This window comes from Corvus hawaiiensis, chromosome 21 (assembly GCF_020740725.1).
Source record: "Corvus hawaiiensis isolate bCorHaw1 chromosome 21, bCorHaw1.pri.cur, whole genome shotgun sequence".
Taxonomy (NCBI): domain Eukaryota; kingdom Metazoa; phylum Chordata; class Aves; order Passeriformes; family Corvidae; genus Corvus; species Corvus hawaiiensis.
In genome coordinates, this window is record NC_063233.1 from 3,973,966 (window position 1) to 3,994,928 (window position 20,963).

The 20,963-nt window shown below is 55.5% G+C and overlaps 1 protein-coding gene across 6 annotated transcripts in view; it reads left to right on the plus strand.

Annotated features, from left to right (window-relative positions):
• RALGDS (ral guanine nucleotide dissociation stimulator) overlaps positions 1–20,460 on the plus strand; it is a 55,880-nt gene extending 35,420 nt beyond the window's left edge. For 4 of the 6 annotated variants that reach the window (XM_048325392.1, XM_048325389.1, XM_048325386.1 and 1 more), the window contains exons 2-18: positions 12,284–12,394; positions 12,811–13,004; positions 13,368–13,442; positions 13,589–13,782; positions 14,160–14,281; positions 14,415–14,630; positions 14,747–14,850; positions 15,177–15,261; positions 15,915–15,992; positions 16,088–16,174; positions 16,502–16,534; positions 16,687–16,808; positions 16,971–17,066; positions 17,213–17,414; positions 17,628–17,987; positions 18,114–18,228; positions 18,417–20,460. In XM_048325392.1, the coding sequence (XP_048181349.1) occupies positions 12,284–12,394; positions 12,811–13,004; positions 13,368–13,442; positions 13,589–13,782; positions 14,160–14,281; positions 14,415–14,630; positions 14,747–14,850; positions 15,177–15,261; positions 15,915–15,992; positions 16,088–16,174; positions 16,502–16,534; positions 16,687–16,808; positions 16,971–17,066; positions 17,213–17,414; positions 17,628–17,987; positions 18,114–18,228; positions 18,417–18,592 (2,370 nt within the window). In that variant the 3' untranslated portion in view covers positions 18,593–20,460. The remainder of the gene's footprint in view (positions 1–12,283; positions 12,395–12,810; positions 13,005–13,367; positions 13,443–13,588; positions 13,783–14,159; positions 14,282–14,414; positions 14,631–14,746; positions 14,851–15,176; positions 15,262–15,914; positions 15,993–16,087; positions 16,175–16,501; positions 16,535–16,686; positions 16,809–16,970; positions 17,067–17,212; positions 17,415–17,627; positions 17,988–18,113; positions 18,229–18,416) is intronic. The other 2 variants (XM_048325387.1, XM_048325390.1) reach the window with 2 other exon arrangements.
• Positions 20,461–20,963: the final 503 nt, after the last annotated feature.

Below are 20,963 nucleotides of genomic sequence, written 5' to 3' on the forward strand. Positions count from 1 at the left end.
CAGCATGGCTCAGCTTCACCCCCACCCGCTGCCCCAGATCACACTAATGCTCCACTGCAGCCTCTTTTTTTATGGCTCTCAGGGTGGCATCACCAGGCAGGGGCAAGGAAATGCAGTCTTGGAGTATTTCCCCACTTCCCTGTGCCTGGGTTTGGAGTGTGATGAGCAAAAGGAGCATCAGCCAGCTGAGCCTGCAGGGATGGGTCTCGTTTAGCTGGCACCCACCACTCTTTGGGATCTGGGGAGGCTGGCTGTGCCCATCCCACACTTAGGGCTAGAGCACAACCTGTTTTTAGAGCCACCTGAGTTGGTCTGGCCATAGGAAGGGCTTCACCACCAGCAGCTCCTCCATCTCCCTTCCCAGCTCTCCAATCAGCCACTGCGTCCCCTGAGGGGAGTGTAATTGAAGGAGGAAAGAGCTTATTTAGGTCGCTCTAGACCATGTTTAAAGGCTGAGTATGCCCTGCTCACACTTTCTCTAACGCCTTATCTCCAGAGCTGCCTAATGACTGGCTTTCAAACGGACATGCTCCTTTTATTTAAATAAATCCTTGCAGCAGGGCGGTCTCAGTTCTCAAATATTTCTTCATCTCCCACGGACTCAGCAAGAGGGGGGAAAAAAATGTGGTTGCTAAGGAGCAGGATTTGGATACAAAGCTGGCTGAGCTGCTGGCAGGGGGCCCGGGGGGCTCCAGCACGGCTCATGGCAAGTCAGGGTTTGTGCATTGCTGTGGTGGGATGGCACCTGCGGGGTCTGGGTGAGGAGGATCAGGGTTTGAAACATTCCTTGGGCCTTGGGAGAAAGAGTTGAGTTGTGGGACTCACTCCTTTTACAGGTTAAAGTGTTCATCCCGTGCTGTTTGTGTGGGTTAGATCCCACAGCAGCATCCATGGCTGGTCCCAAATGTGTGTCTGTTGTTCCAGAGGTCTGTGGGACCTTCGATTTGCAGAGAGAAGCATGTGTATGCTGAAAGGTGATGCTGGCAGTGGGGTTTGGTGCCCAGGAAGATCTGTTAAGCACCACGCTGAAGCTGTGTGGCAGCCTCTGGCCGGAGCATTCCTGGGAGCACCAGCAGCAGGGGAAGGACTGGGGTGTTTGGATACTCCAGTTACCAGTTTGTGTCATTGCCCAGGTGGGGACTCACCTGCACGTCACAGCAGCCCCAGCCCTCTCACACAGCCCCAGTAACGATGCATTTGGACTTTGCTCCTGAGTCATTAGGGAAAGGGAGCGCTGAGCTCGGGCACGGAGCACTAATCCCAGTAATCCCAGTAATCGCAGCCGCTCCTCGGGCTGGCAGGTTGGCTGCCCGGAGAGAGTCACGGGGAGGGGGTCGGAGCAGGGGCAGAGCTGCAAGGGCTGCTCTGGGCACTCGGGTTAGCACAGAGGGTTTGCAGAAGGCCTTTTGTGGATGGGCCTTTTGTTCCTTAACACCTGGGAACAGCTCTGCCAGAGGTGTCAGGAAAGTCCTTCCCTCATTCTCAGCATGCAGTGGCATGGGCTGTGTTGGGCAAACGCCGCTCTCCTCCAGTGCAGTGAAGTGGTGACTCTGCAGCTCCTCCAGCCTCCGTCCCTCTCACCTGGTTTTGGTTTGTTTTTGTGATGTTATGCAAATCACCTCTCCGGTTTTCGGTTACGTACCCGCGGCTGTGTTGGCGCGGGTTCTCCTGGGGCAGCACTTTTACATTAGATAACGCGAGTTCCCTCTACCTAAGGGTCAGGAGTTATGTGACAGCGAAGTGTCAGTGGAGATTAAGCACACACAGAGGCTCCTGGCGTGGCCTGTTTGTCTGGGCTGGCTCCACAGCAGTTTGTTTTCATTACACCGTTGGTATTTGGATGAGCTCTGCTGTCAGAAACATGCTGGGACGGGAAAGGGCGGCTTCCCTCCGCACGTGGGGCGCTGGGGGCCGGTGGGAGCAGCTGCCTGGGGAGCCCCGGGCTCAGCAGAGGCAGGATGGGGATGGCTCTGGCTGCAAGGCACCAGCCGAGTCCTCAGAGCTGATGGGAGCAAAAAAAAGTTGGTCGAACTTGCAAACAGAGCAGATTGGAGAGGAAAGTCATCGGAGGCAACTTCATCTGGAATGCTGAGGCATTATTTTTAGAGCGGCTTTGCTTTCTGCTAACCACACTCCGGCAGCTGAGCTGAGGGCTTGTGTGGAAACCTGGTTTGCCAAGGGCTCGCTACCCATCTTACCAGAACTTCTTTTCATGTGATGGAGCAAAACCATGCACCCTTTCCCTGCTCTTTGCAGTGGTTGGGTCTCCATGGAGACTCTCAAGCTGAGAGCCAGCCCCATGCTCCTGCCCCAGCCAGAGTGTGTTTGTGAAATGATGTGTTTGGGTGCACCTCTAGGAGTTGGAACTAACTTCAGGAAACCAGGGTTTAGCCAAGCTGGGCAAAGCAAAGCACCTTGCTGTGGGAAATCAGTAAGGATGCTGGAGCACCACCTTCATGTGGCTGGGGGGTTCAGGACCTTACCTTCCAGTTTAGGCTGAAACCCCGGGGATTTTGTTCAGACACCTGCCTAAAAGGCTCAGTTGGTGGCCTGCTGCTGGCAAGGTCTGGCTCTGTGCACCAGAGCAACAGCAGAGCCCGGGAGCTGAGGGATGTGTGCTTGGGGCTGCTGGTGTCACCCCCAACCCTCCCCTGCCATGACCCCAACGATCACTGCAGACTGTCCAGAGCAAGGCTGATGCTCGGGTTGGTTTATCACCTTAAAGCAGCCCAGCTTTCCTCCAAATGCTGCTATTTGTTTGCTTCTGATGATATTTTTAATGGCTATTTGGTCCCAGCTGCAGTTCTGCTGATCAGGAGCCCCGTGCTGAGCAATGCGTTGCTGGTGCCCGTTGCTGGTGACAGTCACTGGGATTACTGGATTTCTAGACAATGTGGTTTACTCGATTCAGTCCCGGTTGCAACAGTGAGAACTGGCAGGAAGATGGGACAGGCCTGGCTGGTTCTTCCCTCGCAGTGCTGGGGGTGACTCAGAGCGTAGCTATGGCTCACACCAGAGTCATAACAAACACTTATTCCCTGAGGTGCTTCTTGGGGGGGGGGGGTATTCCACAAACTCCATCTCTCCCAGTCCTCATTCCCATGGATTTTGGCGTGTTCCTCAGCAAAACTCAGCTCTAGGAGGATGGGGCTCTTTGAGGCTTGACCTGTCTTAGTCCAGGCAATGTCAAAGGAAAGGAGTCGGGGAAGGAAGGTGGGCACCTCTGCCCTCTCCACACTGATGCTGCCCCATGGTCATTGTGCACCTCAGCTTTTTGGGTATCCCAGGGTGTGCCCCCCAAAGCAATTTTATTAAATGGGAGGGCGAGCTGCAGGAATGCTCACCTGTGGCTGTAATCCCAGGGGATGAACGGGGCAGGGTGGCAGGAACACGAGTTGGGGTGGGAACATGCCTGTACTGGCTCACCAAGGCGCCATGGCCAGGAGGAACAGGCACCTGCGTGGTGTTTTAGCTGCTCTGACATGGTCCGTGGCCAAACCCACGCCTACAGTGCAGGGCTGAGGGTCTGGGGAGGGAATTTGTGCCCCCAGCCTGGGCACCCACATTCCTTTGTGCCACAGGCTCTGGCACACCCAGCGCTTAGGGCAGGACCCGGGGCCAAACCTCACTGCTGAGGCTCCCAGTGTGTGTGTTCAGACACTTGACAACAGCGGGATTTTTATCCTTTTCCAGTTGTTTTCTCCCCAGAGGTGCCAGTTAATCGTAAAATCTCACTTGCTTCAGCTGTGGAAATCACCCGGAACAGGCAGAGCATCCCGATCGCAGCCTCCCCGGGTGTCTGCTTGTTGACACCTGCTCAGGTAGCACCTCCTGCCTTGTTGACACCTATTTAAGTAATGCTCCCAAGGTGAGATTTTGTTGATTGCAAAGCAGAAGCGCTCGCTCCTGCCTCTTCCACCTTCCCACGGGCGCCGCGGGGAGGGGAACAAGTAGCGGGATATCCTGCAAGGGGAGAATCTCTGCGGAGCGAAGGGCACGGCCTGAGACCCGCAGCTGGGATGTGCTGGGACACGCTGGGGCTGCGGGTGTCAGGAGGAGGCTGGGACGAGCCAGGCTGATCCCGGGAAGCACATGGCAGCAGCAAATGGAGGAGCCGCGCGTCATCCCGGCCGGGGTGGGAGCTGGGCGCGGGGGGCACGACCGGAGAACAAAGCCTCGCATTTATTCCTGCCGTCCTTTCACCGTCAGCCCCTCTCTGCCTCCCTGCACTGGATTGTTCCTGCATTTTCTCTGCTTCAGCTGTTTACTGGGTCACCCTGGTGCAGACACGCACACAAAGAGCGAGCCATCGCCGAGCCTGTCCCTGTGCCACCGGCACTGCGAGCCCCTCTGCGGCCCCAGGAGCACAGTGGTGCCATTGATCCGGCTGGCAGAGCGTGCCCGGGGCCAGGCCGGGCTGGGGACGTGCGGAGCCCCCTGGGCATCCTCCTCTGAGTAGGCTGTGGCGATGGGATTTGAAGGAGGAGGCCCCAAAAGGTCTGGGCTTGTCAGCTTTGCCCACGTTCATTCCCCCACCAGGTTTGGTGGAGGGAACGTCAGCTGACGTAAGGCGGAGTAAACACATGGGTGGACACATTTATTTCACGAGGGCTTATTTTGGTTCAGCTTATCTAAGCTAAGGATGTGTCTCAGCTAAATCGAAATTAACCTTGTTCAAATGGAAACGGAGGGGAGAGGTGCAGTTTCTGTCAGCCAGAGTGTGGCCAGGCAAGGCCGTGGCTTTTGGACAGCCCCCAGCCTGGCCACCCCAATATGTGCACCTTCAAAATTCCAGGGAGATGGGACGTTGCCATCTTCTCCCCTCTGCAAGCTGCAGCAGCGGGTTACTGCACAGACATTTACAGCTTAACCAGGCTGCTTGGGAATGGTGTGTGGTGAAACTCACTGGGAATGTCTGTGTGGGGCCAGTGGGATGGTTCAGCATGGTATGGGGGGCTGCAAGCCTCCTCCTGGGGCTGGCCTGGTGTTTTACACCTGGCAGTTACTGCAGTTGTGATCTTTGCTTTGCCCTTTCTGCACATCCCACCTTGCTTGTGCCGCAGGTGTGTGCCCAGGTGAGCATTCATTCATGCAGGACATGGACATGCCAGGGCAAGGGGCAGGTTTGACAAAAGGAGCTGATTTTATTGCAGCTCATACTTCCTAAAATTAATTTTTTTGCTGTCTGAGAGCTGGAGAATATGCAAGGTTTTGTGTCTCTGGGAATGTAGAGACTTTCGTGAAGATGAAGTCACTTGCAGGTCTGTGTGTCCTGGTGAACACGTGTGAAGACAGAATTGACATTTTGTGGTGTGACCATTCCAATCAGTTTCAAGGAACGGCAGCTCCAAGTGCCAACTTCATCTCCATCCCTTTCCCAATACACCTGGCAGCTCTTGCTGCAGCAGCAGTAACACATGTGGTGCACCAGGGCCCTGTTTCAGGGGTGGAATCGATAGAGTAGCATTAGGTCAGGTAGGCTGGAACTCTTCAGGACGACCCCTCATGTTTTAATTCACATTTGAACAAGCCACTGGGGAGCTGTCATGTTGCATGTGACTTCCAGGTGCTACTGTACACTCAGAAAAAAATCAATCAGTTTTTGAACTTGTTCCCATTACGGTTTTTTGCAGATTTTTCTGTTCCATCTCGGTAAAACGCAAACCTTTTGTTCTGAGCTGAAATGACTTGGGATGAGACGCTCGATCTTTATTTAACCTCGCAGAGCAGTATCTATATTAATTTTTTATACACCGTTTTTCGCCAGCCGTGTTGTTCTGGTTTCACTTCCAGTAACGCCCCGGGGCTGTGGGTGAGTCGTGGTGGAGCAGTTGCTCTGTGAGCGAGGGCTGCGTCCCTCTGCTCCGAGCCTGCCCTGCGGAGGCGTCGGCTCTGGGCTGGGATGCTGCCGGGGCCATCGTGAGCACAGGGCTCAGGGCTGTGGAGCAAGAGCTAGATCTGCTGTGTCGGCGGGATCTTTTTTTCCATCGACTTAGAGAGGAAGCAAAACCTGCTGCACTCAGTTTTCTTGGAACAGCCTGCAAGGGGAGCCATCCCAGCACGTCCCCTGGCAGGGGACACAAGGGTGTCCTGCTCCGGTGGTGTTTTCAGATGGGATGCAAATGGCTGGTGGTCATCTCTGCTCCTGGGGGTGGGAAACACGGGGTTGGCAGTTAATCAGTCATCCCTGTTGTGGCTGGCGTTTGCTTTTCCCTGGGGAGTCCCCTGTCAGGCTGATCCCCCAGCACCTGCATCCCCCTCTGGGGTCTGATCCTGCCCCTTGAAGGCTGGGGATGGAGTGGACGTGCAGAGTTTTTGAGTTCTAAACCCTAAAAAGAGCAAAAAAAGTCTCTCCAGGTGGGAAGGCTCTTAGTTTTCTTTAAAAGCAAACCAGGAGCAAATGGGGGAGGAATCCTGCGAATCTGCTCTGTCTCATTCCTGGACCCGAGTGCTGAGCTCCTAATCCTTGCTCCAGCCACTGACTCACTGCATTCGAGTCACAAGATGCCTTTGTAAGCGATCTGCCAGCTTCCCTTCTCCCTGAGCTGCCAGGGTGGAGAAGGCTGCCTTTGGATACCCTCTGCAACCCCTCTGGCTCACAGACACAGGATCAGACTGGCTGTCAGTCTCGGGACCCAGAGAGCCTGAGGGAGGAGGTGTAAGATCCCCACAAGAGGCAGGTATGGGGTGATGTGGCTTCTCTCTCTGCCCCATCCTGGTGCTGGGTGATGCTCTGGCCCCAGGGCTGTTGCCCTGAGACACAGCTTTCCATGCTGAAGCACCTGGAGCAGAGTGTCAGGAAAACCCAGCTGTAGAGCCCAGCAACTGATGAGGAGAGAACAGACCCTCAGCTGTTGCCACTGGCCTGGTGTCCTGGCAAAACCACCCCTTTTTCATGGTGGGTTTAAGTTTAGCTTCTGGCCCTTTTTCTGTTCCTTTCCTGTTTCCCCTTTGGTTGTTGTGTTTTAATGGGCTGTTGGAATCAGTCCTGGTTTGAGGCAGCTCAGAGCAGGCAGGAAGGCAGGCAGAGAGTGTTGAAAACCCAAAGGAATCGTGTCTCTCTGCTGAACATCTCTGCATGAGGAGCAGGGGCCAGGTACAGTCGGGCTGTGGCAGGGACTGAGCTCCATCAGCAGCGACAGGAGCACTCAGGGAGAAAGGAGACAGTGGGAGATCAACTTGCCCAGCTGGAGAGAACCACCCCAGTGCCATCAGGGCCATCACTGGGATGATGTTTGGAAGCAGAAGTGCTCCTGCCCTCAGTGGAGCTGCTGTTCCAAAGGACGTGCCGTGAGTCACCAGCGTGGGCACCTTTCCTTCCCCTGCAAACGGGATGTTTGTCAGCTGCCTCACCAGTTTGGGGTAGTCCTTGTGGTCTTCCTGAGCACAGCCAGGGGAAGGAAACTGCCTGTGAGTGCCAGGAGTGGGCAATCCCTCGAGGCAGAGCCGTGGGGGAACAGCCACCACAGGGCTTTTTGCCTGGAAGTCCCCACGGGGAAGAGCGTTGTGCTGCGTGTGCTTATTTGGGATGTGTAGGACAGAGGGTGCTTCTGCTTTTGCGGTCTTTATCTTCGGTTCACAGAGCTGCGCTTGTTTTCCTTTCACTACCCGGGGGTGACTTTTTTTCCTATTTCCTTTTACATAACGTCGTACACTCGGGTTTGCACAAGAGGTCCCGAAGTCGCTGCTGTTTGTTGCAGGGGTTCAGGGTTTGCTCCTGAGGGTGAAACGAAAGTGAACTCGGGGTTGGTGTCAGCCGTGGGGGACACGGGCCGTGGTGGAGCCGGTTTCTTTAGTTCCCGGAAAGGCCCATTTCCCGTTGCTAGTGGGAAGGGATTATTCTGAGAAGGGGCTGGGGATTGCAAAGACCAAACCCCTACTTGCTGTTTTCTGGCTTTTACCACCTTTCATCGAGTTCTTTTGAGTTTATGCAAGTGTGGAGCTTCAATGGGAAACTCCTGGTGATGTCTCCAAGGTTCAGCTCTGCCTTTTCTTGTCTCGTTAGCCAGTGGGACTGTTAATTCCCAACAGGCACACATTCCTGGCTTCCCATGGGCAGGGTTAATGTCTGCTAAAAGCAGCCCCTTTGAAATCACGGTGCAGAGATACTCTCGGTGCTGTGCTGTACCTGTCTATAGAACAGGCATTTTGTGTAGCTCGACTGAAAGCGAGCAGAGTAACACGAATATCTCGATTGTTAAACCAGCTGTGGTCCAGAGAGCATCAGCAAAAGCACTTTAAGCAGTGGTGCCTCTTCCATGTGTGCTGAAATTAATACCTTTTTCCACTAACAGTTCATTATTTTTGTGCCTTTGGAGGCCAGTGCTCTAACCTGGGGCACGCAGGACCAGAGCTCTTAAGACCTGGTAATTGTTGGGTAATTGTCTGTGTGTAACGTGTGGGGATGCTGTGTGCTCACACTTAATCCTGCACTTTGCTCCTGTCTTACCAAAACCACCTTTGTGACTGATCTCAAACACTTTCCAAAATGCAGAGCCCGAGCCAATGTTTTACTTTGCTGTTTGGCCTTTGTGTTTTCCCCTCCTTTCATCTGTCAGGAAGAGCCGAAGGCAGAGTCCCTGCTGCTTCTGCTGCTCTCTCCCTAGCTCTGAGGGTCCCTCACACCCTTCCTCTAGGCTCACGAACCTTGGCTGCATCTTAGAGCTCCTTATTAATCCTCTGTGTGAAGACGTGGGGTTTGACACCACGCCGAGTACAAGAACATTCACCAGAGAGCAGAAGAGTTTATTGCACGGAGCAGGAATTCCTCCCTGGTGTAGTCACAAAAGCTTTGAACCATCAGTGGGAGCTCCAGGGCTGGCTGCAGTTGGAAGAGGCAGTCCCCAGGCCCAGGGCAGCCATCTGGTGCAGACCTCCCGTTTCATATTTCAGGGGATGAACTCCTGCAGAGTTCACTCACGGCTGCTTCTGCAAAAGCCTCTGCTCTGCACAACTGGGCAGAGTTAAACATGTGGCTTTTCCTTGTGCCCCTCCAGCCAGAGGCCTTTTTCCTGCTGTGTGGAGCGGACCAGGATTGCACACTGAGCTGGGGAAATCAAATCAAACGTTCATTTTCCTGTGTCTTCCTTTTTCTTGGTGCCCATCTTGAAATGTGTTGGATCTCACTTTCTCTGGGCTTCCAGGTCCCGCTCGTATGAGTTTGGTGGAAGGTGCAGATGCCATGACCATCAAATCTTGTTGCAGATGTTTAAAGCACGGCCTGGGCCTGTTGGATTCATCCCTTGTGCCAACAGAAGGGACTGTTCACCTGTGTCTCACCTTCAGGCTGAGGTGAAGGAAGGGTTTGTGTGTTGGCTGAGCCTGACTCACATTCCCTCCTTCTGAGGGGCAGAAAATTCCGGCAGCTGTGTAGGGCAGGCAGTGGGGAGCAGTGACTGTTGCAATATTTACCAGCACTCCTCTGTCTCTTCAGAGACCATTTTGAAGGCGTTCAGCTTTGGTTGACTTGCTGGAAATCCTGGTGTGGCTGCAGGATTCGGGGTGGCCGGCACAAACATAAGCCACGGGTCAAGGTTTTGTGTCTCTCCCACTTCATCTCCTCACCTGCCAGGGGAGAAACGTGTGCTTGGTGCAGGTGTTGGAGCGAGACTCCTCTGGCTCCATCCTGCTGCTGCTTTTTTGCTTGGTTGGTTTTGAACCATCGTGTGCAGAATGCACAATCAGCATCTCGGAGGAGCAGCCGTAGGAAAGAGGAAGCTCACACGGAATATAAATAGCCAAATTTTAGAATGTCCCAGTGTAGCAGCTCTCCTGGCTCTTGGCAGGAGCCTGCAGAGCGCTGGGAAGCCGCGGCCTTCGTGTGTGGTTTGCAAAGGGGGAACTTTGGGGGATATCACACAAGTCAGCAAGACGAAAAATGAATGAATCTGACAGTCTTGGATATGGGAAGGAAATGAAATTTGCTTTTACGCACATCAAAATGGGGAGTATCCCCTGCACGTGACCTGAAATGCAGAGTGAAAACCCTGTGCAGTTGTGGCAATACTTTCCACTGTAGTTGCACAGCAGCTGCCAATGATTCATGGGTTGATCCTGAGATGGTTTTTTCCTCCCATATGATTTAATTTATGAATTTAATTGCATGTCAGCAAGCATCTGATTTTTCTTGATATTTTGGGGTTTGCAACTGCCCAGCCAAATCTCTTTTCTGAGTTAGACTGTACAGGGCTCTGGTCCTGCTGGACCCAGAGCTTTCCTCCAGCCTGAAGGCTCAGCTTAAATGGGAGGTACACGGGGTAGGGCTGATGTGCATTTTGGGTGATGAAGATTGGGAAAGATCCCAGGACAAATTGGGAAGTGTTTCCATGGCTTTTCTTTCTTTTTGTTGGAAAGGGCAAAGTGGAAGAAAGACTACTTGGCCAACTTGGTTAGGTGCTGTCACTGTAGATGGGTGATCCAGAGTGGACACAAAGCTTTGGCTGTGCTGGCAGCCCTCTCCCAAAGTTGTGCCAGTCCCCTGGGCAGTGTACTTGAACACAAATTTGTGCCATAATTTATCCCAGAGCACGGAGCAAGAGTGGGCCAGACGCAGGTGCCAGGAAGGATGTCTGGTGTCTGCTGCCTCGTGTGGGTGCTGTCAGGGCTGGTCTGGAAGCCAGTGAATCCTGGGAGAGGCTCCTGATGCTCACAGCAGAGCTTCACAACTCCTCAAACCCCTCAACAAGCCAAACCTCTCCATAGTCTGGCATGAAGTGAGAAAAGCAGGTTCAGCAGAAAGTGAAAAAGTCAGTAACCCCGCCCAGGGGGATTCTCTGCCCTCATTCATTACAGCCATGAATGAGAGGCTTTTTCCAGCTTCCCCTCAGAGCTGGCTGTGCTTCCCTGCCTTGATTCCCTGTGATTAACCAAGCTGTGGCTTGAGCAGGCTGTGATAACAGAGCAGTGACCGCTGCTGTGGTGGTGCTGCTGATAAAGGATGGTGGTTAAAGAGCATTTGGGTGCACGTTCAATCCGTCGGCTCGGGGTCGTGTTCTGCTCCTGTCTGCTGAGATGTGCAGCCTCTTCTGAGCCTGGGGCCCGGGGTGTGGCTGTCCCTGTGCTCACAGGGGGCAGTTTGGAGGAGGATTTTTTGCAGGGAGCAGCATCACTTCTGGGGCTCCATCCTAAGTCCTTCCATGGCAGTTTCTTCCTCAGCGAGCCCTTGTGTTGTTGTCAATGCTCAGGGCTCTTTGAGGGGCAGTTGCAGGGAAAGCTGTGGGCTGGCTCTGGCAGGAGAGCTTTGTCCCCACAACCCTGTGTCCCAGTGATGGTCACCTCCCCCTCTAACCAGCTTACTGCTTTCAGGCGTTTTCTCCCTCTGCTGAGCTGTGGGTTTTGGTGTGTGTTTGTCCATGTCCTGCCATTTGGCGAGAGGGATGGAGGGCGGGGGAGATCCCCGCAGTGTTTAAAAGGATCTGGATAAATCTTCTTAAGGGAGGCACTGACTCAGCAGAGCGTGGTTAGGGAGGAGGAGGAGGAGGGAACCAGATTGTCCTTGTGGGGCTGCAGCTGCTGCTGAGCCTGTGCTGGCATGTGGTGCTGGGGGAGGCGTGTGCCCTGAGAAGCATCACCCCTTTCCTCACCAAATTTTTGGTGTTCTCCATCCTCCAGAGCAGAAATGGGAGCCTCATAGCTGGGTGCCTGTCACCTAGAGGTGCCTGTCCCCTGTACCCAGACCTGTCCTGGCTGTGGCTGACCCAACCCTGGTGCAGATCCCTGGGATTTCCCCCCAGCTTTGAGCTTTCCCCTGGGATTTCTGCCTCATGCAGTGGCCAGTGCTGCCAGAGCTGGTGGGCAGCTTGGTTTGAGTTATTATTTATTAGGGAAATGCACCGAGGTGCTTGGTTCCTGCAGGGACAGATCACTGAGACCCTGCTCAGACCAGGAGGCAGTGTCACCTCATGGGAGGGGCAGAGGCTTGGGGAGGGGAGCAGCCATGGCTGGGCACTGGGCTGTGCTGTCACTATCCCTTTCGCTGGCTTGTGAGCGGTCCCACCTTGCACTGGCATAGCCTGGCTTTGCTGAAGGGCTGAGATGTGGGGCCAGGGGACATGGGACACACCAAGAGCAGCTTCCCAAAGTCCTGGCTCCACTGTGGGCAGGCTCAGCTGGCCAGACACACTGGTGTCACCTGGCTTGCATTTCTGAGCAGGTGAGGGAGACTCTCACTGCTAGCCAGGCAGCTGCTGCCTTTGGCTCGCTGGGATCCCTTGTAGGAGCCACAAAACAACTCTGCCACACTTTGCTCTCCTTATCTCATGGTGTATCTTGTCTTTCCATGCAGAGCTCCACACAGGAGATCGGAGAAGAGCTGGAGGATGGTGTGATCTACAGCATATCCCTCCGGAAAGTGCAGCTCCATCACACGGCAAACAAAGGGCAGCGCTGGCTGGGGGTAAGCTGGGGGCTCCTCCTGCCACAGGGGAGGTTTCAGATGTTTCCCTGCCATGAGAATCATGTATTTATTTGGGAGCAGGGAGTGGGAGCACCTGCTGTCCTCTGCCACATGGGAAGGGGCACAGGTGACACAATCCGCAGCCCCATTTTGAAAAATAGGGCAACTCTGATTTGTATCTGGATTTTGGCAACCTTGAGGCCTTTCCTGGGATTTCCCAAGTGCTCAGGTCTTCTCAGCTGGGTTGCTGGTGTTTGCCGTCTGAGGAGACTCAGCTTTTCTTTCCCAGTTAGGAGAGCCCCAGGCACTGTAGGGGTCCCAGCCCAGACCTGAGCTTGTGAAGCTGGTGGGAACACTTTGCACTGGATGGTGCCTTTCTTCACCCAGCCCACTGACTTCTGCTCCTGTCCTGGCAGTTTGAGAATGAGTCAGCCCTAAACCTCTACGAGACGTGTAAGGTGCGGACGATAAAAGCCGGGACCTTGGAGAAGCTGGTGGAGTACCTGGTCTCAGCCTTCAAGGGCAATGATTCCACCTATGTCACCATCTTCCTGTGCACTTACCGGGCCTTCGCCACCACCAAGCAAGTGCTGGACCTGCTGCTTAACAGGTGAGGCTGCCCTGAGCCCCACAACACAGCTGGGGGTGGCCAGGAAAGCCCCAGTATCTTCTGCTGCAATGCCTTGGAGGTCTGCTGGCTTTTCCCAGCTCCATCCGCGTGAAGGTTTTGGGACAGGGCAGGGAGGACACAACTTCCCAGAAAGCTGGAGCTCTTCCAGTGAGGTGGTCAGTGCTGGCTGCTTCCCTGTTCCTGTAAGAGGGAGGTTGTGGCAGAGGGAGGGGAGCAGGACACTGCGTAGCAGGTTCATCCTGACCCCTTGGCAGAGCTGGGGGTGGTGTGGAGCGGGAGGAGGCTGCTCTGAGAAGTAGCTGAGTGCAGGGTGCTCACTGCCTGCTCTCTGTGCCCCACCAGGTATGGCAAACTCCACGTGCAGGCGAATGGGGACCACGCCAGGCACACTGTGGACGAGAGGATGGAGCTGAAGAAGTAAGTCTGACTGTGCTGTGGTGGCTCTGGTGGCAGCTCTTTGGGAGGGATGTGTTGTCCCAGCAGTGCTCCTGGGCTTGTGGGGGTGCAGACAGGTTTCTCCTGGCACCTGATCCTCTTTGTCTGTGTTTTCCCCCTTGCTGCAGCACCATCTCCTCCATCCTGGGGGCCTGGCTGGATCAGTACTCAGAGGATTTCCGCAAGCCCCCCGACTTCGCCTGCCTCAAGCAGCTCATCTCCTACGTGCGCCACAACATCCCCGGCTCCGACCTGGAGCGCCGAGCCCGCATCCTGCTGGCCCAGTTCCAGCAGCAAGAGCAGAGCGAGGCCGAGGCAGAAGGTGGAGTCCTCACCCTGCTTGTGGGGTTATTTGGGGCTGCAGGTGGAGGGAATGCTGCTGGTTGGCATCAAGGTCTCCAGAACTTGAGCCACGTGGCTGAACAGCCATAAACCCTGCTTACATGGAGGGACACTGGGAAGCTAATTCAGTTGCAGCAGAAGTGGGATTTTTAAGTGGATTAGCTAATCTGCCTTTAATCCTCTGTAGACACTTGCACCCAGGTTTAAAACGACTATCCTTTTATCTGAGCCTCGTTGCTGGAGGTGTGAAGCCAGATGGGAATTAAGAGCCTGGGAGGTGGGGGGTGGGTGTCTGCAGGGGGCTGGCGTGGGTCGGTGTGGGCACTGCGGTGCTCAGCTTCACCCTGTCTCCTGCAGCTGTGGACCATGGCAGCTGCACCTTCCAGCTGGTGGAGGAGAACGGGGTCGGGGATGGGAAGCCAGATTTCCTCTCCTTCTCCCCAGAGATGGTGGCAGAACAGTTCACACTGATGGATGCTGTGAGTAGTCACCCACCAGGCGGCTCAGCGGTGCTCTGGGCACAGGCCTGGCTATTCCCATCCCTTTTTCCTCCCGGCCTGTTCTCTCCCCAGAGAACCCAAAGAGACCCTTCTCCCTCCCTTTATCTTCCAGGAGCTGTTCAAGAAAGTGGTGCCTTACCACTGCCTGGGCTGCATCTGGTCCCAGCGGGACAAGAAGGGCAAAGAGCACCTGGCCCCCACCATCCGTGCCACGGTCTCGCAGTTCAACAGTGTGGCCAACTGTGTCATTGCCACCTGTCTCGGGGACAGGTCCCTGAAGCCACAGCAGAGGGCCAAGGTGGTGGAGCGGTGGATCGAAGTGGCTCGGGTAGGACAGCTCACCTCCCACCTCACCCAAGGGATGAGGTTTTGCCATGCTGGAATCCCAGCAGATCCTCCAGCTTTTTTTAACCCGAGTCCTGTCACCTCCTTGTCTGTCCCCAGGAGTGCCGCATCCTGAAGAACTTCTCCTCCCTCCGAGCCATCCTCTCAGCCCTGCAGTGCAACGCCGTGCACCGGCTGAAGAAGACCTGGGACGAGGTCCTGCGGTAAGGAGCTCCTGCGGGGCTGGTTCCAAGGGGAAGGACATGCTGTGGGCCTTGAATGTGTAAATGGGATCACCTCAACTCCAGCATTGCCTCTTGGAGTGTGCCCAAAACCCAGGGACCGGTGTCAGGGACCTAAGGAGGGTGAGGAAATAAAAGCATCATCACCTCACCCTTCTGTGTGAAACATCTTGGAATAGCTCCCAAACAGCGAGGCCCAGCTGGAGCTGAGCATAACTGGGGTCATTTGGGTGAGCAGAAGAGAGCCCAAGGAGGAAAGCCCACTGTGGCAGCGTTGCTGACTTTTCCCCTTGTTTCCCCCTGAGCAGGGAGAGCTTCCGCACATTCCATGAGCTCTCAGAGATCTTCTCCGATGAGAACAACCACTCGCTGAGCCGGGAGCTTCTCATCAAGGTAGGGGGAAGGAGAACCTGCATTGCCCTGCTCCTGGCAGGCAGCTCAGGTTTCCATGGTGTTCCAGCCAAAGGATAAAGCCCAGAGCTGCTGGAGTTGCAGGCATGGATGCAGGCAGGGCGTGCTGAGTCTGGGGAGCAGGCAGGGGTTTCAGCAAGGCTGGGATTTCTGTTTCTCCACCCAAAACTCATTACCTGGAGCTGGCAAAACAATCCAAGGAACAGATAAGCAATGGGATGGGATCCAGAGCACCAAGCGACAGCTTCTGCCCAGAGGCAGCTGCATGTTAACAGTCCAGTGCAAAATTCTCTTGATTCTGGGTGGGGTGGTGGAGTTGGTGAAAGGCGGTGGCAAAAATGTCTTTATTCTGTGTGGAGCTTCTCCACAGATCCCAGCCTAGCTCTGGTTTAGGGACTGACAGGAAACAAAATGCAAAAGGGAACAAAATGTCCCGTTGAGGAGACATTTATAGAGAAATGAGAGCAGCAGTTCCTATTCACTAAGGCTCTCCTCTCTGTGAGCCATGAAAAAGCTTTGGTTTCCTCCTCTTTCCTACAAGGAAAGTTATATAAAAAAAAGTGGGTGTGAATTTTAGCTAAAAGGTATTAGAGCTGTTTCCCACCTGTGCTGATCCACCTCTCCCCACCATCCAGGAGGGCACATCCAAATTTGCCACCTTGGAGATCAACCCAAAGAGGGCTCAGAAGCGGCAGCAGCAGCAGCGAGAGATGGTGAGTCTGGCAGGGCTGTCCCTGTGCCCTGTCCCCAGCAGCTGCCCAGGCTGGTCCCAGCTCTGCTGACCCCACTGTCCCTTCTGTCCCCACAGGGAGTGATGCAGGGCACCATTCCCTACCTTGGCACCTTCCTCACGGACCTGGTGATGCTCGACACGGCCATGAAGGATTTCCTGGATGTATGTACCTCCTCCCTATGCTCCCTTTCCTCCCAGAGCCTGGGCTGATAAAAGGCAGGCTGGTCCCCCATGTGTCCTGTATTCCCACACTGCACATCCTGTATCCCACACTGCACATCCTGTATCCCACACTGCATCCTGCACATCCTGTATCTCACACCACATCCCATATCCCACCCTGCACATCCACCTCTGTCCCAAGGAAATGGGCTACTTTTTCTCAGCACGGTTACCCACACTGCAGTGGCAGCAAGACAGAGATAGGGAAGGGTGGGAGCAATATTCTTCTGCCTGTTCCAATCTGACCTTCATCTCTTTCTTTTCCAGGGTGGGCTGATCAACTTTGAGAAGAGAAGGAAGGTGAGAGCTTTTCCCTGGCAGCTGCACAGGCTGACCTGGTGCAATCACAGGCTGTGCCAGTCACTTTGGGGTTGATCCCTCTCTTTTTTTTACTTCATGTTCTTCAGTTTTGGGGGAGGGGATTCTGGTCTCATGGCTTCCATTTGCTGCAGGAGTTCGAAGTCATCGCGCAGATCAAGCTGCTCCAGTCGGCCTGCAACAACTACAGCTTCACACAGGAGGATCAGTTCGTGGAGTGGTTCCACAGCCTGGAGCGGCTCAGCGAGGCCGAGAGGTGAGTGAGAGGGGTCTGGGGTCGTGCTGGTGCCTCGGGAAGTCCCACCACTCATTTCCTCTGACAGCAGCAGCTGTCCCGTGCTCGCTCCCCTCTCTGCTCTGCCTCCCTCACACTTGATGGCAGCATAGGGAGCTCAAACCCTCCTCTCTCCCCTCCCAGCTATGGGCTGTCGTGTGAAATCGAGCCACTGTCAGAGTCAGCCAGCAACACGTTGAAGGCCAAGAAAAACACCGGCATCATCAAGAGATGGAGCGAGTGAGTCCCTGGTGGGAGGTGGGGGCCAGCGTGGGGCATCCTTGGCTGGGCACTGCAGGGGACCAGGTGGGAATGGCCGCTATCCTGCCAGCCCAATGCACCCTCACCCTGCTCCCTTCTGACCTGCCCCACCTCTCTCCGGGCAGCCGGCAGCCACCAAGCACTGAGCCTTGTGCCAGCGGCAGCTCCCACTCGAAATCCTTCGACCAGCTCAAGTGTGGGCAGTACCTGTGCAGTGGGGATGCCACCGACTCAGTGAGCGTCACCTCTGCCGGCTCCAGCAGCTCCGACGTGGAGGAGATCAACATCAGCTTCATCCCCGAGTCCCCCGACTGCCAGGAGAAGAAGGTATGTGGCAGCTCGCAGGGTCCAGGCCTCCCAGGGCTGATGTGGCCATTGTATGGGGACTGTCCCACCTCTGCCCTGGCGCTGGGGCTGGGGGGAGCAGGTGGGGGGCCCGGGGGCTGCTCGGGAGGCCCCCTGCCCTTTGCTGCTCTGGCAGCACGGCAAGGCTCTCGTGCCTCCGGTGGCTGTAGTTGTGTCGGTCCCCCGTTGTCACAGGTCAGTGAGATCCCTCTGGCCTCCCTCCCCCAGCGCTGGTACGCCCCGTCTGTGGCCGATGGAGAAGCTAAACCCACTGTGTCCTCCGCATCCCCTCTCCTCCCTGCCCTCCAGTTCTGGGAATCCACCTCCCTCTCTTCCCTGGACACGTCAGGCATCGGCTCAGGCTCCAGCAGTGCCTCCTCCTCTTCTGTCTCCTCCACGCCGGTGACGGCCTCCCGCACACACAAGCGCTCGGTCTCCGGCATCTCCAGCTACTCCTCACTCTCGCTGCCCCTCTACAACCAGCAGGTCGACGACTGTTGCATCATCCGTGTCAGCCTGGCTGTGGACAACGGCAACATGTACAAGAGCATCCTGGTTAGTAACATCCCTGTGGAAACACCAGAGAGGGGTGGCTTGTCCTGCTTGGATACGGGCACGGCCCATTTTGGGAGGCGACTCCAGTGGGAGGCTCTCTGGGCTCACAGCACTCTGTGCTCACAGGTGACGAGCCAGGACAAGACCCCCGTGGTTATTCGCAAGGCCATGGCCAAACACAACCTGGATGGGGACCGGCCTGAAGACTATGAGCTTGTCCAGATCATCTCGGAGGAGAGAGGTGTGTGCTGGGGCGTGGGGGCTTCCCTGGGGCCATGCAGCCCGGCAGCCTGGGCAGCACCAGGCTGGAGCTGGGATGAGAGGTGACAGTAAGAGGGGTCCCAGCACCTGGGGACAAACCTCGGCCCCACTCTGGTCCCCTTTCAAGGAAAGGGCACCTGACTGACCCTCACACTTGTTCACTTCCAGAGCTGAAGATCCCCGACAACGCCAACGTCTTCTACGCCATGAACTCCGCCGCCAACTATGACTTTGTGCTCAAGAAGCGGGGCTTCTCCAAGGGGGTGAAGATCAAGCATGGCTCCAGCTCCACCTTGCCCAGGATGAAGCAGAAAGGCCTGAAGATCGCCAAGGGCATCTTCTAGCCTCAGCCCCACTGCCACGCATCACCGTCGGGGCCTTGGGGGCAGCTGCTCCGGGCTTGGCTGTGGCCGGTCCTTGTGCCGCCTTGCACGGCAGAGGAGTGACCCTCACCCATGGGGGACAGCCGTGCACCTCCCTTCCGCACCCAGAGCTGAGAGCTGGGCAACTGGTGTGGGCCTCTGCCTCTCTCTGCACAAGCCCCAGTTCCAATCAGGTCTTTTTTTTTTCTACACAGGAAGGCAGCAGTGGGGGGGGATTTGTCTATTTTTTTGTTTTGTTTTGTTTTTTAACCTTCTACGGTGCGACACGAGTCCAGCCCGGCCAGCCCAGAGCTGGAGCCCGCCTCTGCCGTAGGTGCCTTGTGTCCGAGCGAGCCGGGGAGCGGTGACTCACAGAGGGGCTGTTTGACGGGAGCAGAGCAGGAGCCCCCGCCACCCTGGGGCTGCCAAGCCTCCTTCCCCGCTTTCCCAGTGTTACCTCCATGTCTGTCCTCCCTGGGATCACTGGCGTTGCCACCACCGCACAGCTCTGCCCGTCCTTCCCTTGAGAGAAGCCACGGATGCCCTGGCTGGGAGGTGAGCTGGAAGGATGCAGCCCTGCCCCAGTGCTGAGCCAGTGCAGGAGGCTGTGGCCATGCCATGATGGAGTGGGTGCCTCGTGCTCTCCCCAGCTGGAAGCCTGCGTGGTCTCGCTCCTCTCCCGATCCAGCGCATCCTCCAGCTGGACTGGGCCGGCCCACGTTCAAACTTGCACCAAAGATCAAATGCCAGTGTCTCTTCTGCTGAGGGGAGAGCTTCGGGCCGTGCCCCCAGCGCTGCCAGCCTGAGGAGGAGGAGAGCAAAGTTCTGTCTGAAACTGTGTATATAGAGACTTCGGGTCTGTGTGGGCACGCGAGGGGCCAGAGAGCTCAGGGTGCTCCAGGTGCCCCAGCTGCCACTGCCTGACCCACAGAAAGTGCCACTCACCTTGGGCTTTAACCGGACTTTTTCAAACACTGACCATGGGAGAAGCAGCAATGAGACTTTTTTTTGTATAAAACAAAAAAGTTTACTGATTTTTTTTTTTCAGTATTTATTGGTTGTAAATAGAAGAGGCAAACTTGTACATTTTACTAATCCAGCCTCCCCCTGCCCTGCAGCCCAGTCCCTCTCCTGTGCCCCCCTGCTATTTAAGGCTGCTGGGAGGGACGCTGGTAGCAGCAGCAGCAGCATTGCTCTGCTGTGCTCATGGGGTGCACACCCTGCCAGCCACCCCCTCCCAAATTCTCTACCACTAATTGCTCGAGCAGGGGCAGAGATGCTTGTTTTAATCACTGTAGGAAACACTAACCAAAGGGGGACCTTTTGTTGATCCTGGCTCCATCTCTGTTTTTTTAAGCGTTTCATTCCTGCAGATCTTTTCCATTTCCCATCCGCCGGAGTCCCCGGGTGGTTGCGGTGCCTTCCCCAGCTCCAGGACAGGGACCATGCCCCAGGGGCCGGGGCTGGTGGCAGGGGTTGGGCCTGGTGGGGAAGAGGCTGCTTGGGTGTGAGCGTGGCTGGCATTGAGCTCCTCCAGCCCCGTGTCCCCTCGGGTGGCACTGCCCATGATGCACATGATGGGAGCTCCTGGCTCCCTGACGCAGGGGCAGCCTCCTGCCTCCTCTGTGCCCAAAGCCCCTGCCCCTGGGCACCAGCACCCCCGGGAGGGTCTCCCCTCTGCTCCGTGCCTGCCCACCCTGGGACTGTCCCCTCCCTTCCCGCCGGTGCCACTGGGGGGGACTGGCTGTACCGTATGTATTTTGTACCACTTCAATGAAGGAGCACACTGCCCGGTGTGACTTGTACACAGCAATGTAATTAGTCTTTGCAATAAAATACTGATGCTCAAATGTCTCTGCCCCAAGGCAGGAGCTGTTCTGTTCTCCTTCCCCAAAATGCCAGCACCTTCCTGGCGAAAGAGGGATGCATCTGACTGTGGGGGAGTTCATACTTTATGTTCACCCTGGTGGGTTGAACTTTCTTTTTTTCTGGCTGAGGGACCAGGGCTCACTTTTCAAATGAACCTCATTCATTTGAACCTATGAGTTGAAACTGTTGCATTTTCCGAGTGTCATTTGTTGGGTTTACTCCTTTTGTTACAAGTAAAGGCTTTAAAAGCAACAATCCATAGGACCTCCTCAGTGGAGAAGAGGAGGTCTTAACTGCTTTTAAAAAAGCAAGCTTGGCTCTAGGTGTGGTCGTAACACACTGGGGAATACACAAGACCCAGAAAATGCCAGCAGATCTTTAATTTCTGTGACTTTCTTCTGGTGGGAATAATCCAGCTGGCAGTGGCCAACTTCTGTGAACCTGAAGCTCTGCCCCTTTTCCAGCTGCCTTCAGTCCTTGTTAA